Here is a 15,503-nt window from a genome sequence, read left to right as displayed (position 1 = left end):
AAATTTGACTTTAGCATTAGTTATCTGCTAAAGCTTCCACCATTATGGTGGAGTCATTCATTGACATGATATAAAATTGGCAAATAGTATTTCTAATATGCGAATTAAAAACCCTGCTCAAATTTTTAAGTGACACAACAGGGAAACATCAAGTCCAATACCCTGCTGAGTTCTCTGCAAGTTTTTGCTTCAGCATATTGCTAGAGGGAGCCATTCCCAAAAGCCGCTCCTCTGCTGCAGGGAGCATTCTAGGCACTAGAGCCACAGCCTCTCTCAGTACCATTCCCAGAAGGGAAAAGACTGTTTATAGGGTCAAGATGATCTAAAAGGTTTCAGTGTCTAATTCTCAGTAAACCTCTCCAAGGTTCAGGAAATATCTCTATGGTCTTCATACAATCAAAAAACAAATAAGTACATAGGGAATTCCAGCTGCCCAGGTATTCTGGAATTCTGTATACACCAACCCACACTTAGAATTTCTAAAAAGTGTTTCTTCAATGAATACTTTAAAACAGTATCTTAATGACAATCATATTTATTTTGCAATCTTTAACTATAACACCAGAAAAGAAATGATCTTATCCTAATTAAAATAAAAAGTAAATTCTATTACATCATCAACTTCAGGCTTGCCTTAAATAAAATGGCAAACCAGATACTGGAAGGGGAATTTGTTCCCTTAGAAGAAGGCAGCATTTTAAAGCCAATAAAAACAGTTGAAAAAGGCCAGAAACTTCATGTTGATTCTGTTTAGCCAGCTAACCTCCCTGTTGCACTGCTTGGATTTATTTCAGTCTAGAACACATCCTATATGCTAACAGCAAACAAAAGAGCTGATATACCCTGCTCTGTTCCCTCAAATGTCACTTAACCCACAATCCGACAGAAGTATGAAATACCTATCTAAAAAAGGCTTTGCACTATTATCAAAATTGTACTGCTATTTGTTTATTTTTGTAATACTTGGACAGCTAAGTTGTTTGCAAAGGAAGGTGATTTATAACTCAAAGTTGAAATTTTTGCATTAAAGATTTTAGAACCATTTTGGAGAAAAATTTGATAATTCAGCTCTAAATAGCTGTTATTTAATATTTTGAAGAGCAAGGGAAAAAAAAAAAAACAGAAGGCAAGAATTACTAAAAATACTGAAAAATGCAATACTCCAGGGCTCCTCTGGCTTGAGCTTCTGCAGCCAAATCAGAAATCACCATTATCTTCACGACCTTACACATACTCAAATGAAGAGGAACATACTGCATGCCAGAGTCTTTTCAGAAGGTAATTGGAACATGATTCAAAGGAGAAGGCCTACTATTGTTTTTTCCTTGAAAAGTTACAATACATTATGTTTATTTTTGAACATTTAAAACCAAATATAGTGTATTAGTTTTAATTTGAATGATTTGATATGATAGTACACTGAGTCTTTGTTATTACAACTATATTATTCAGCAAAAAGAAGATCAGATGCCTCTCTTGGAAAAGTAGGCACAGCTAGATCTATATTCTGCGAAGGGTGGAACATGGGTAAAATCATAACAAGATATATGTATGTGCACAAGATATATATATATGCACAGACACACACAGCCCTCTTTTGGTGGTTCAACGTATTAAGAGCTTGGTTCTCAAATCTTCATAAACGTGTAACTCCTATTAGCTTTCAAAAGCTATTAGCTTTTCTCTGCCCATGTCCATGCAAGACTTCAGTGAAACTATTCACGTGCTTAAAACTGAACACAGGCTAATACGCTGGTTCAGGATAACTGTGCTTAGTACCTTGCCAAGTTCCCTTTTTAATAGGTAGTGTGGGCAAGGGTCTTCAGTCTAAATATAAGCAAGTTTAAGCCATTTGGCATCAGCCAAAAGCCTGAATCCAATCTCTTTTTTTCTATTTAGAACAGGATTACTCTGCGATTTTTCTACTTGCCTAGCCATCCTTGTATACACACACACACACACACGCTCACTCATATATGCACACAACACACATTCCTCTCACAACATCACTCAGACAAGAACATGAAAGGCTATTTTCATGTTTGAAAAGAAAAGTCTCATTTTACGTACCACTGCATATGGATTTTTTTTGGTAAATTTAAGTAAATTCTAAACTAGTAAATGAATTCACATTCTACCAACGGACTACCAAATGCCTCTTTACATCACCATGTGTGATTTTCTTCTACTACAACAATACTGGAAAAAATCCCTTCACTGGAGCACACTTCTACAGACAAATTATAAAATTCTTAAGCAAATTGTACAGTTACCTTTCAATTTTCATAATTTGAAAGAAAAACTATTAGAGTGAGTAAACTCAAGAGAAATCCATTTTTTTTAAATATAGACGCATGCCTCCAAAGAAGCTCTTAGTACAGTTACTTATCAATTTATATGGAAAAAAGTAGATTCCAGAATAGCCAGGACTGATCATCTAAAATGTTTTCTAGACAGTGCCTATTCCAAAGTAATGAAAGAGCAAATGATCATATCATATGCATTACTATTTTTATTTCTCCGGCAATCCTCCAATTATTGACATGCATTTTCTATCTTTTCCTAATATGCAGAATCAGTATTTTTTGTGCAGTTTCCTGAAAGATCCACTGATTATTATCTCTATTTCAGTTTCATTTCAGGTCTCTTGTCTATACTCATTATATGCCAAGAGAGACACTGGGCGTTCAAGCTATGCAAGACATTATCAGTGATGATAACCAAGTTTTAAGCCTATTTTAATTCTGCTGAATTCTTATCTTCTTCAGATAAGGAGGAAATACCCTTAAGCACTGATCTGACAATTCAGGAAATGGTTTAACTAGTCTCCAAGGCTTTAATCATTTGTATTTTTCATTTACCTGTCATATGCAGATCTATGAATAATGGAATTAATTTGATTCCCATATTATGCAATAAGTCAGACTAAGTGATTAAAACACACTTTGCTGGGAAACAGCATTCAGGAAACACCAGTTCAATAGCAGATTACCCATCAGAAAGTAGACAGATGAATCACAGTCTCTGCTGCCAAACCAGAATCCTCAATTCACTGTCAATTAATGGAAATTAATTTTTATTCTACTTGGCATAGTGTCCTATGCAAAAGTATTTTTTTTAAACTAATTGAGTATTAATCAAAGTTATGAAAAACATCAGTTAATTATAACACTACTTCGGAGAGTAAAAATTAGCTAAAAATATCTCAGTAAAAAGAACTTGTTCTATAATGGTTAAGTGATTAAATAGAACTCAAAGGGTTCAGAAAATCAATGAGGATGTTTCAAGGAACACTAATACGCAGGGATATGATTGGAGTTCTTTTGCAGATGCCACTTGCAAGAATGTTTTAAAGTGTTAAACAGAATTTTAACAATCAACAAAATTGTGAAGACAGAAAACATGGATCAAAAAAGAAAAGGAAGGTGCAAGAAGTACAGATTCTGACAACTACTGTTAAACAAACTCATTTAATAGAGCCATCAAAAAAATTCAGTCCCAAATCAGTAGGAATCCCTTCACCTGATGCCCTCATTTACCTTGTTTGCGGTCATTTTATTTGTGGTTTAATCAAACGCACCATAGCTTTAGACATCCCACCAACCCAACCGTAAATTATTTTTACAATGAAAAATTTGGAAGCACATTGAAGATTTTAATTTTTTGAGTTAAATTTGGTTTTGGTGCCAGCCTGATTTGAGGTTAAGTTTGGCTTCAGAATGTTGGATGCTTGAACATAACAAATGCTTAGCTTTTTCTTACTGGCTTGGAAGTGTTTCTCATGGTATTATTAATGTGGCTATATGCAAACATAATATACGTGTAAGTCAACATATACAAGAATTACTTTTTTTCGAATATGGGTAAGTGATGTCTTCCTATTATTTCCAGAATAATTCAAAGCAAGAGAAGAAAAAGGAAAACTAATGATGTGAACTGGTATCAGTGAAATGGAAATATACTTCTACTCCACTATACAGCTACTCAGACAAGAAAAATTCTTATTCAAGTGTTCCAATGTTTTGCACTTGTATTTATAGATATGCAGTAGATATAAAGCATGATTTTCCATAGTAAACATAATTCTTGCCATAAAAACTCTAATGTCAAATGACATTTCCAGATATAAAATAGCAAAATGGTTAGCTACACAAAAACCTCCAAAAATGAATTAGGTATAGAAAGCAGAAGATCAATAGGCATGAATAAAACCCATTCAGCTACAGGCCCACACTAAAATCAGTCTTATTTTCCAGCACACTGAGGAAACATTATGCAAATCAGGAAGCCTCTATTTTTGAACAGCTACTACTGGTCTGTTTCTCCTTACAGAAATACAAAGATGTGACATCATCACATAAGAAATAATTAAGAATTACCCGATTGTCAAATGTTAAGTATCTTTGGAAAAACGAAAACATAAGGTAGTTCCATCTATAGGAATAATGAAAAAGGACAAGGTAGTTAAATGCCAATAGAAAACTCCATCAATATTCTACAACCGTGCTTCAAATAGCAATCTCTTTAAGTGAGATTTACTTCCATATCTCTGCACAAAGACCAATTACTTTGACTTTGCATTTGCAGTTTTGCGGGACTGCAACTTATTCTTTAATTGGTTCAGACTTTAGTTCAGACTTCAGAGTAACAAAAGCATTTCTTCTGCAACACTCACACATTTGTAACACTCTGGGCTTACTGAATCCATAGAATCAAAAAAAAAGTTATTTCTGCTGTCTGCATCCATTTTCTCCTCTAATCTAATATTTACATTTTAAAGAGGATCTCCACATCATAACTGGACAGAAGATGCTTCTTTCTTGGTAGCTTCCACATCTGGTGTTAATCCCTTGTAACACTAGAGTGACACAGAAGGCCTTAACTTCTGTAGTCACTACATTTAGACCATTTCTAACCAGTTATGACAACCAGAAACACTAGATTAATCATACAATTTACAACCACAGAGCTGTACTTACTTGTATTTGGCTTTTCAGAGATTCATGAAGGAGCAAACCAACTTGCACCACATCTTCCTTCACATCAGTAATAACACCAACTTGTTGTGATAGGTTGTCTGTGATCAAGGGGGAAAAAAAAATAACTGAATGTTTCACGCAAAGAATACATCAAACAAAATTACTAATCTGCTGAACATTACTTTCAATTCATATACTGCTGTCTCTCAACAGAACCTTTCTAACAGCTGTAAACTTAACTTTTAAGATTTACTGCAAGAGATGTTGGCATAATATAGATTACAACTCAAACTTTACATTATACTTTATATAATTATGTACAATGTGAAAATATCACATAAGGACTGTTTCAAAAGCTTACTTAAACAATAGACACCTATGAAAAGGTATTTGTTCAGGTCCACATTACTGACATTAGATGACAACCAAGAAAGTAATTTCTTGAAATATTCGTTGTGCTTATCACTTTAATGGGTCACTAAATGCAGTATCAGCAGTACTGGGAAAACTTGCTATTACAGAGCAAAAATTTCTGCAAAATAAGCAAAAGTCACTGGATAACATAAATCCTCCTTCCCACAATATATAACACAGTAGCAACTAAAACTACACTGAACTTGAGGAAACAGGAGATCTAACTGTTCATCTCAGTATCAGAAAGGGTTCAGAGTCAGGGACAAAGGTCTTGCAATTGGAAACTTATTAAAACTTATAGTGCCGTGAGGAAAAAAAGACAATCTTTTCTGGATAACAAAATTAATATTTTCAATGCTCAATCTGCTCTATAAAATATTTCGAAGATTTAGTATTTTCTTCTGGTATTGACTACAGTTTCAAGATTTAGTGAGCCTTTTCCTTTCTTAAAGCCAAGAAAAGAAAATAACCCAAATCTGGAATTCTTTCTTCAAATTCAGAATTTTATCCTTTAGATGTTATTAGTATGCATATTGAAACATAAGATTTGCACTGTCTTTAGGGTAGCCATTCTGCAAGCAGCTAAATATTTCAAAAAACGTGAGGTCCTTATATTTAAAGCAGACTTCAATGAGACTTAAGAGACAAAAATATATAAACAACAACACAACACAAGTTGGTAGTGAAAGATGTAAAAGAAATTATAAAAAATATGGCCTAACTACTCATCAAACAAGTCTGAAGATATATATTAGTTGCATATGGTAAGGTTTTCAATACTTATATACCAATGGTAAGTTCAATCAGACATACTTAAGATTATTTAAGTAAACACCTCACTTTTAATCATAAACTCAAAGACTTCTTTACAAAAATAGACATACAGACCTAAAAATTAATTTAGAAGCTGTTGCAGAGTTAACACTATTGAAAGATGGCTTGTGCTTTCTAAGCAATTTTTGTGATCAGGAAAATTGAATTAATCACTGAGGATAATTAGAATGATTCTATGCATCACGGACATTTATGATGTCCAAAATTTATAACGTGATAATGAAAAGCATGGTAGCAACTTCCTTTGTATTAAGTTAGCAAGGGGAAAAAAAGAGAGAGAACAATAAACATCTGCTTATAAACCATCACAGCCAGATGAAAGTGAAAATGATCAAAAAAATGCAATGCAGTTCTCACAGGACTGGAAATCACAGGATACCACAAATGTGGAAGAAATTATATTCCCATACATTTGTTGGGCAAAAAATTATACTGAACATACACCAAATTTTACCTCTACTTAATAACTTCATTATAGTCTAAAAAAATGGGCCAGTGGGAAACCATATTGAATTAGTTTCTTATCAGTAGATGGAAACTGGCGGATAGTCTGAAATCAGAGAGCAAGAGCCACTTGAATTTAGTACTGTAGGGATGCAGGTAAATTGAAGATACAGGATAGATGTACATAATGAAACAGACTGGCATATCAGATTTCAAGAACTCAGATTCTGTGGAACTAAGCAATCTAATGAAGAAGGTCAGATTGGACCTATTACAAAAATCCACATGTGGAAGGTGGCTGTGGATCCAAAAATGCAACATAACTTAGATTTAGTTCTTTTAAAAAATGAGCTCCAAATAACAAGCAGCATCAAATGCAGCCTCAGAAGAGGCTGTCCAAAGGCTGCAGCTTTAAAAAATCAATCTCACTCCCCTCTCCATCCACCTTAAATTTCTTCCTTGCAATTGCTTCCTGCAATCTAAATGAGAAAGGTGAGAAGACTACAAAAAACGTGACCAAGATTTGCAGGTTAGATTTAATAAAGAAGAAAAGAAAGCAGGATGAAGTGTGAAAAGATATTCTTAAATTGGAGGAGGAATATAATGTGGGAGAGGGAAAGCCTAATAAAGTATGAAAAAAATGAAAGTAATGATAATACACACATGGAAAAAATACTGCATACTTTTAAATTATCAAGTGTATAAGGCAAGCTTGGGAAAACTTTGTTTATAAAACCATTACAGCAAAGCATTAGCTCTGTTCTAATTGAGGTTTAAAACTCACATTCAATTTAAGTATCGACTTTTCCAAGTGGCCATAAAATCCTTATGTTAATTTAGATGGTTTGTACACTTGCTGTATTAGTGGAGGGAAAGCAGAGCAGACCCTCTCTCTCTCTCTCTAAGACTGCCTGTGTCCCAGCTCTGATAAGCTGATCCAACTACCATTCAGCATAATTAAATTGAATCCAGTCAATGAAGCTGGAATGCTTGTCAATAACTCCCATTAGTTTAATGAAATCTGTTGACTGAAGGTAGAGCTAACTGTGTGCAGAACTTCATTCCTGGTTTTCAGAAGTTTGTCTTTAGGTGAATCACATACTCATTCTGGAAATCCGTAAGATGTCATGGGTATGTCATGGGCAATTCTAATACTCGGCTAACAAAATTTAGGTTTTCACAGGATCATTCAGGCTGGAAGTGACCTCAAGAGGTCTCTAGTCTAACCTCTTTCCTAAGGCAGGGTCAGCTAGGAGGTCAGACCAAGCTGCTCAGCCCTTTATGCAGCTGGGTCTTGAAAACCTTTGAGGATGGAGGTTGCACAACCTCTCCAGGCAACCTCTTCCATTGCTCGACTGTGCTTATGATGAAACAGGTTTTTTTTTATATTAAGTTGAAACTTCACTTGTTCTGATTTTTGTCTTTTGAACAAAAAAAAATGTCTTTTTTGACAAGAAATGTCCTCCCACCATGCACCACTGTGAAAAGCCTACCTCTGTCCTATCAACCACCTCTCATAGGTACGGCTATAAGGAGGTTATCAGCTCCTGTAGCTGCTATTAGCTTCCTACGCTTTCTCTTCTCTAGGTTGAACAAACCCAGCTTCCCAGCCCCTCCTCAAAGGGCACAGCCCCTAACCATCTTGGTGACCCTCCAATTTATCAATGTCTTTCTTGTCTTGGGGGGCGCAAAACCTGATGCAATATTCTAGATGCACTCTAAGAGTGCTGACTGGGGGGTACAATCACTTCTCTCGATCTGCTGGCTATGCTCCCATTAATGTAAGCCCGGGATATTGTTGGCCTTCTCTACTACCGGGGCACAGTGCTAACTCAGGTTGAACTTCCGGTCTACCAAGACCTCCTGGTCCTTTTCAGCAAAGCTTCTCACCACTCAGTCAGCCCTCAGCCTGTACTGTTGCAAGGGTTACTCCTTTCTGGTGATGGACTTTGCATTGTCCGTGTTGAATTTCGTAAGGTTCCTGTCAGGCCATTTCTCCAGCTGGTCCTGTAAATAGCAGTCCTGCCTCTGAATGTATTGACGGGTCCTCTCAGGTTGGTGTCATCTAACAGCTTGGTGACAATACACTCCATCACCTCCTCTGAGTCACTGACACAGGTGTTAGACAGAAGAGGTCCCAGTATAAACCCCTGAACTATTCCAGTTGTTACTGACCGCCAAGTAGAATCACAGAATGGTTGAGGTTGGAGGGACCTCTGGAGATCATCTAGTCCAACCCCCCTGCTCAAGCAGGGTCACCTACAGCACATTGCCCAGCACCCTGTTCAGATAGTTTTTGAATATCTCAAAGGATGAAGACTCCACAACCTCTTTAGGCAACCTGTTCCAGTGCTCAGTCAACTCCACAGTAAAAAAGTTTTTTCCTTATGTTCAGACAGAATTTCCCATGTTTCAGTTTGTGCCCGTTGCTTCTCATCCTATCACTGGTCACAACTGAAAAAGAGTCTGGCCCCATCCTCTTTACACCTTTCCTTCAGATATTAATATGCATTGATAAGATTCCCCCTAAGCCTTCTCTTCTCCAGGCTGAAGAGTGCTAGCTCTCAGCTTTTCCTCATGAGAGATGCTCCAGTCCCTTAACCACCTTAGCAGACCTCCACTGGACTTGCTCCAGTATGTCCTAACCTGGATTCAAGCATATTGTGGGAGACACTGTCAAAAGCTTTGCTTGAATATCAACAAGTGGGATGGAATTTCTGGAAATTCTGATGTAAAACAAGCTGTTTTGAATAATATACCAGCTGCATATAAAGGAAATAATGAACATGCTAGCTATACCTATTCCTCCTCTGCTTCACTGCCTCTGTTCTGCTTTTCTTTCTTCTTTCCTCTTCATCTGATCCATCCTTTGGTTTATCACTATTATATTACCTACCAAAGTCTCTCTCTTGCTTTGGCTTCCCCTTCCTCTATTTATTTTAAACTTATTATTTGCCTGGAAATCTCCTCTTCCCAACACCTGTCTCCCATTTACTCTTGACGACTTCTCAGCTACGCCTGATTGTGGAGTAACCCTCCCAACACTGCACCACATTTAATGTACTCAGAATGTATTTTCCCATAAAATTAAATATAGCTAAAAGGCCTTTACACTGCCAAATTGTGTGAGGCCAAACATTGAATTTCTCCATCAGAAAAGCAGTAGGAATTTTCTTGATCAAAGATAAATCTGATAAGATTTCATAACTGGTTCCATTAAACCTCTGTCTCTCTCTTCCTTTCTCTCTAGTAGAATCCTTAATGCTGTACCAGGCAGCAAAGCAAAGATTTTCTAGTGGGATTCTTCCTTCCCTACCACAGGCATCCACAATGCAGGCGCCTACACCTAAAGCTACTCACACTGGGTTCCCTGCAGCCAACAAACAGGCACTTTTAGGAAACAATTAACTGACATATTTTAGTTTTTCACTTTTGGATGAGATTAATTGCTCCCTAGACTCCACAGATTATCTTGACTAGACCTCCACCAGCTGTAATGGGAGCCATTAGTTACTAGTCTAAGGTATAAACATTTAATGTCATTTAATGTCTACATTTACTCAGATGTGTCCCAACTTTTCAAAATTTTCATAAAAATGAAATTCTCTTAATATTTTATGTCTGATGGAATTTGGGGAGGTACTTGCCCACTTTATTATTCACTATCCTTCATACCACTCTGAGCACTTTCTACATGTTTCCCCCCCAATTATTGTTACACATTAATTTCTTTCATAATCAACTGATTATCTTAATGTTTTTTCCTTAGACAAGACTTTCAAGGATAAAGTGAAACATTTCCTGACATTAGCTTCTAAAACAATGTAACATATTGACATACTTTCACAAGAAAATTTTGCAGCACTGAAAATGACCTGTATGGAGTGGTCTTTTTTCTCTTTTCCTCTCTCTCTCTCTCTCTCTTTTTTTTATCTGCAAGAAATGACTGTTACACTCCCACATTCTTCTAATAGCTAGTGACAATAAAGGAAGAATTCACGCGCGCACACACCTGCATTTATACAGCAACATTAACACACCTCGGAAATGAAAATTCCCATTCCCTAGCAGCCCTGCAAAGATGTCATTACAAGGTCGTGCATTTAAAGTGAGTTTTGCTTGTATTACCTAAATCCTCAGCTATCTGAGATGCAGACTTCCTGCTTTCTCTGCCCTAGACACACTGATATTAAGAAAATCTGTAGTTAGAAGACTATATAATGCAGCATGTTAGGTATTTAAGATCATTCTAATCCACGGGGGTAGGCAGATTTCATCAGATTCTTTTTTAAAGTTTAGTAAAAAGATCTCCATAGTCTCTATTTTTGCTAAGAGTGAAGCAATAAAGGAAACATCCTGAAGTATTTTGTAAAACGTTTGGAACTGCATAATAAATACAGAAATTCCAGCTTGGAGACTTAAACATCTGAAGTTTTTGAAAATTAAAAAGGAAAAAATAGACCTTTAACTAAAAAGGACAAAAATATCTTCAAACAAAAAAAATATTTTCGTTAAAACTGAAAATTAACCTGACTACCTTCTATGACCTTCTTTCATATGCTGAAAGTATTACACATAATTGTTTTAGGTCAGATTATTATTCAGTACTTATGGTTATGTTGTTCTTATGTTCTTCTGTTATGGTCTTCACCTTATATTACACCCTGATCACACCCAAAATTATAGATTAAAACATGTATACACGTCTATGGAATTACTCTAGTTAAGTAAAAATATTAAGTGTACTGCCATAATTGGCTTAAAGTTTACCCTAAAGAGCATGCCAAAAATAAACAGCAATTATAATATTTTTGTTTGAATAAAGAGCATAAATATCATATCCTATAGAATTAATACCAGACCAATAAAAATGCCTCTGAATGACAAATAGGTGCTGGCCTACAGAATTAAATTTTTTATTTTAATTGCACATATATGTATAAACATACACTTCCTTTTGTAAATGTATCTACACATCATGGCATTCTTGTTCTGTCATTAAAATTCCTACCTTTTTGGAAGTATATCATCAAATAGTTGCCTGTTCACAAGTCTGCAGTGAATTCAAAATAGCAAATTAATTTATGAGAAGTCTATTTTCAATTTCTACATGATACTGACTAGAAAGCACTGGCTAGAATAGTGGCTCTGGAAATTCAGTACGGTTCTTCCTGGCACTCTTAGTATCTCATAAGAGAGTTGTTTCTACCGCTGTAAACAGAAGAAAAATGAAATAACTATTGCCAAGCATTTAACTCATTCATACTTCAGCGAATGAGTTGAAATTGTTATTCAAACAACACAGGTAACCAAAAATGTCTAACAATTCTTTGTTTATCCATTCCACATTTCTCTGCAGCCACAAAAACCAAAGGCCAAACTTGACACTGCCTCTACCAATATTAGCATATAAGAAAGAGGAATATCTTGTGGTAGAAGACAAGGAAAAGAGTTGTTTTCATCTGACAATAACTATTATGAACAATACCTCCCCCATCTGCCATTCATTGCCTCATTGTCTCATACTAGAGAGTAGCCACAAGTCAGTGAGCACTGCAGCGTGCCCATAGAATTGCAGCCTACCCTCTTCTTTCCGCTAGTAATCCTTTTGCTATTTGTCCTTTAGGTGTTTTTATAGAGTCACATTTGTTCTTCTTATAACACAAAAGATGGTATTTATCTCCCAACAGTTATAAACAGAGTTTGAATGTATTACAATGCACTGCAAAGACAACTACATGTCTTTTTTGCAGCTGCAAAACACAATTTTATATATATCTACATAAGCAGATACTTATTCAGCCAAGTATGAGGGCAAAATGTCCAATCTGCACGTGTACACTCATATGAAAGAGCAGTTGCAGAAGGAGGGCCCTTAAAAAAAGAGAAAAACAGAGAGAGAAAGAGTCAAACTCTAAATTACAAAGTTCTACTGAGAAGTTACATTTAAAGTTTACATGTTTGAACTAGAGTTCAAAGATACTTAGCCTGAGGGCAATAGTCCTAATGGAAATTTTTTAGGATGTTTTGTATTAGCAAGATCTTAACTACATTTCTAGATGAGTCACCCTTACTGTAAAACAATGTTTTCTTACTTCAAGACTATTAAAGACAGGCATGTGCCACCTTGTCTGCATACTATACAAGTTCATACCTGCTGAAGTAAAGAAAAGCATTAAATACACTGTTTATAGAAACAAATGATGCTAGGATTCTGAAACTCTCATAATACAGTTGTAAAAGAAAGACTTGAGGAAGTAAGCAAATTAATAAGTCATGTTTAAAGAAAACAGTCTCAGAAGATAAATAACTCACTAGTCTTTTTACATTATGAAGTGTTTCTTTGCATTGCCTTGAGTATGAGTGATATACACACACACACACACACACACACACGTTTTTCTTACCTATATCTGAGTCAAATCTAGTAAGCTGAAATTTATCCGTTATTAAGTCTCATTAGGCCAGCAGTTAAAAATCTAGCTGTGCTTCTATGAAACATGTGGGACTTGTTACTTATGCAGAATTACATTTGTAATGTAGCTGTCTAAAGAGACAGTCTGATAATTACAATCAGATGAAGAATTGTATTTTTTTTCAAATATCATTTTATTGTCATAATCATTTTTCTTGTATTTAATTTGATTAATCACATAATTGCAATTTAATACATGAAGAAACTACACAAATGCAAGAGTATCTCAGAAATAACAGCAAAGTAACATGGAAAAGTGAACCAGCAGTTCATTAGCAAAACTATCCACAGGCACAAGTATAATCTTAATATTCTAGCATAAAAAATTAAGTTTTTTAAGATCAGTTAAATTAAGCTCCTAACTCAAAGGGGAAAATAAAAACCCCACTGTTTATAACTACAAAGTGAACATTTAGCTGAATGACTGTCATCAAAACAAGTATTTTTAATATAGATTAAATACATTTTCTATCTAAATAAATAGGTTAAGAGAAAAGATAACTGGCAGTGTCTGAAGTTGAAGGAAATCACAGTTTGGTTCACTAATAAGTTTAACTGTAGATAATATGAACTGTTCTTCACCTCATTCCTAAGTTCATCCATCAATAAAATATGCATCCAGAAAAGTAAATGTGATCACTCAGTTGTGAAGAGTTAGATCAGTAGTGGGGAGCCAGAGCAGCTTCAACGGTGACCTCGGTAACCTAACTCCCTGCCTGTCCATTTTATTTAGCTTTTGGGACTCTTCCAGAGCACCCTGACAGCATGCCAGTTGGCATGCCGAGTGTTGGTATCTCACGTCCCAGGTTTACAGTATCACGTCATTTTTTACTGGCATGACTGGCCTCAGTAAGCTTGAAAGACAGAAGTACACTGATTCTTTTTATAGAAAATATAATTGTTTACAAAACAGCACATCTAGATGGCTGGATCAGGTTTACGCATTTCCTTATTAACATTACCACCAGAAGGAACTGTTCTTTGAAAGTCTCTCCTGTATATATATAAAATACTTAAAATTACAGATAATACTTCAAATTTAGAAGGAATCTGTACTGTCAAAGCAAGAGTCCACTATTTTAGAATTGGGAATTCAGTGAGAACTCCTATTATTAAGGTATTGCCAAATCTGCACATTGCTAGATGAAATAAACTGGATTCTGATGGGTCCCAGTATTTTAAAAATTAAACTACCATTCTAGTTTGGTGCTGACTCTGCAAAAAGCTATGTATTTAGTTGATTATAAACACAGAATTTACATCAATGAGACAAGGCAGATCAGTTAAGTTCAAGTCACATGATTAGTTAAGGATATGCATAATGACCAGTGGAATGGGATCTATATTAAAACTAGGGAAAAAAAATTAATTTGCACTTCTCAAAGATTGCAAACTTCCCTTTTTTATCTTGAACTGTCATTTAGGGTAAAGTAATAATTCAGGTCCCTGTTCATTCAGGAGATAAAATCATTGCTTGGTTTTGAATCGTACTGTAACATGACATCACTGATGTATTCCATTAGTTATTGCTTTCATCATGTCAGCCATTTTGCTCACATGACAAGTAAAACAACAATATACAAGCTTTTAAAATTATACTCAAGCTGAACTGTTTTATCCAAGGAAAGATCATCTAAAATTAAATGAAAATACTATGAACTTTTCCAAGAAACATGAATTTCAGAACATTAGCTATCTACTTTGGTAATCATAGAGTTAAAAAAAGAACTTCTTATCTAGATCTTATTTGGGAAAAATTGTTAATGGCAGAAAATTTTGCTTGCATAAAGTTTGTAAATATCCAATGGGGTCTATAACTGTCCAAAATAAGTGGACAAATTAGGAAAATTGAGTATTTTGAAATTTTTTTCCTAATTCAAGTCAGACCAGACCCCCATTTTCAAAGCTTCCCATAAGCTGGAAAAGTTAAAAATACTATTCAGAAAATATTAATGGAGTAATAATTAAAGTAATTCAATAACTGCTGACTAAACATGAATACATAGCTTCTGGGTTTCAAGATGTGTATATTCACACTCTCAGCTGAATGAATTAATCCTAGGAAATCAAGGACACACAGTCTCCCTTCCAGCCTCCCAGCTTTGTGATAGAAAACCTGAGAAACCAAAGAATTTCCAGGCTTTCCAGGTGTTCAAATAGAATTTCCTGTGCTTCGGTTTGTGCCTATTGTCTCGTCTCTTTGCTGGATACTGAGAAGAGTCTGTCTCCATCTTATTTACTCAATCAGGTATTCATATATATTGATAAGATCCTCCTGAGCCTTTTCTTCCTCAGGCTAAACAATTCCAGCTCTCTCAGCCTCTGAGGGTACAAGGGTATGTCAGATGCTCCAGTAC

The 15,503-nt window shown here is 35.4% G+C and overlaps 1 protein-coding gene across 3 annotated transcripts in view; it reads right to left on the bottom strand.

Annotated features, from left to right (window-relative positions):
- CRPPA (CDP-L-ribitol pyrophosphorylase A) overlaps positions 1-15,503 on the bottom strand; it is a 121,343-nt gene that overhangs the window by 50,257 nt on the left and 55,583 nt on the right. For all 3 annotated transcript variants that reach the window (XR_003259905.2, XM_026105095.2, XM_026105096.2), the window contains exon 6: positions 4,980-5,077. Coding sequence is in view for 2 of the 3 variants with exons in the window: in XM_026105095.2 (XP_025960880.1) it covers positions 4,980-5,077 (98 nt within the window). In the remaining variant the exon portion in view is untranslated. The remainder of the gene's footprint in view (positions 1-4,979; positions 5,078-15,503) is intronic.

Source organism: Dromaius novaehollandiae, chromosome 2, assembly GCF_036370855.1.
Source record: "Dromaius novaehollandiae isolate bDroNov1 chromosome 2, bDroNov1.hap1, whole genome shotgun sequence".
In the NCBI taxonomy this organism is placed as follows: Eukaryota; Metazoa; Chordata; class Aves; order Casuariiformes; family Dromaiidae; genus Dromaius; species Dromaius novaehollandiae.
This window is presented reverse-complemented; position numbering and strand designations above follow the sequence as displayed.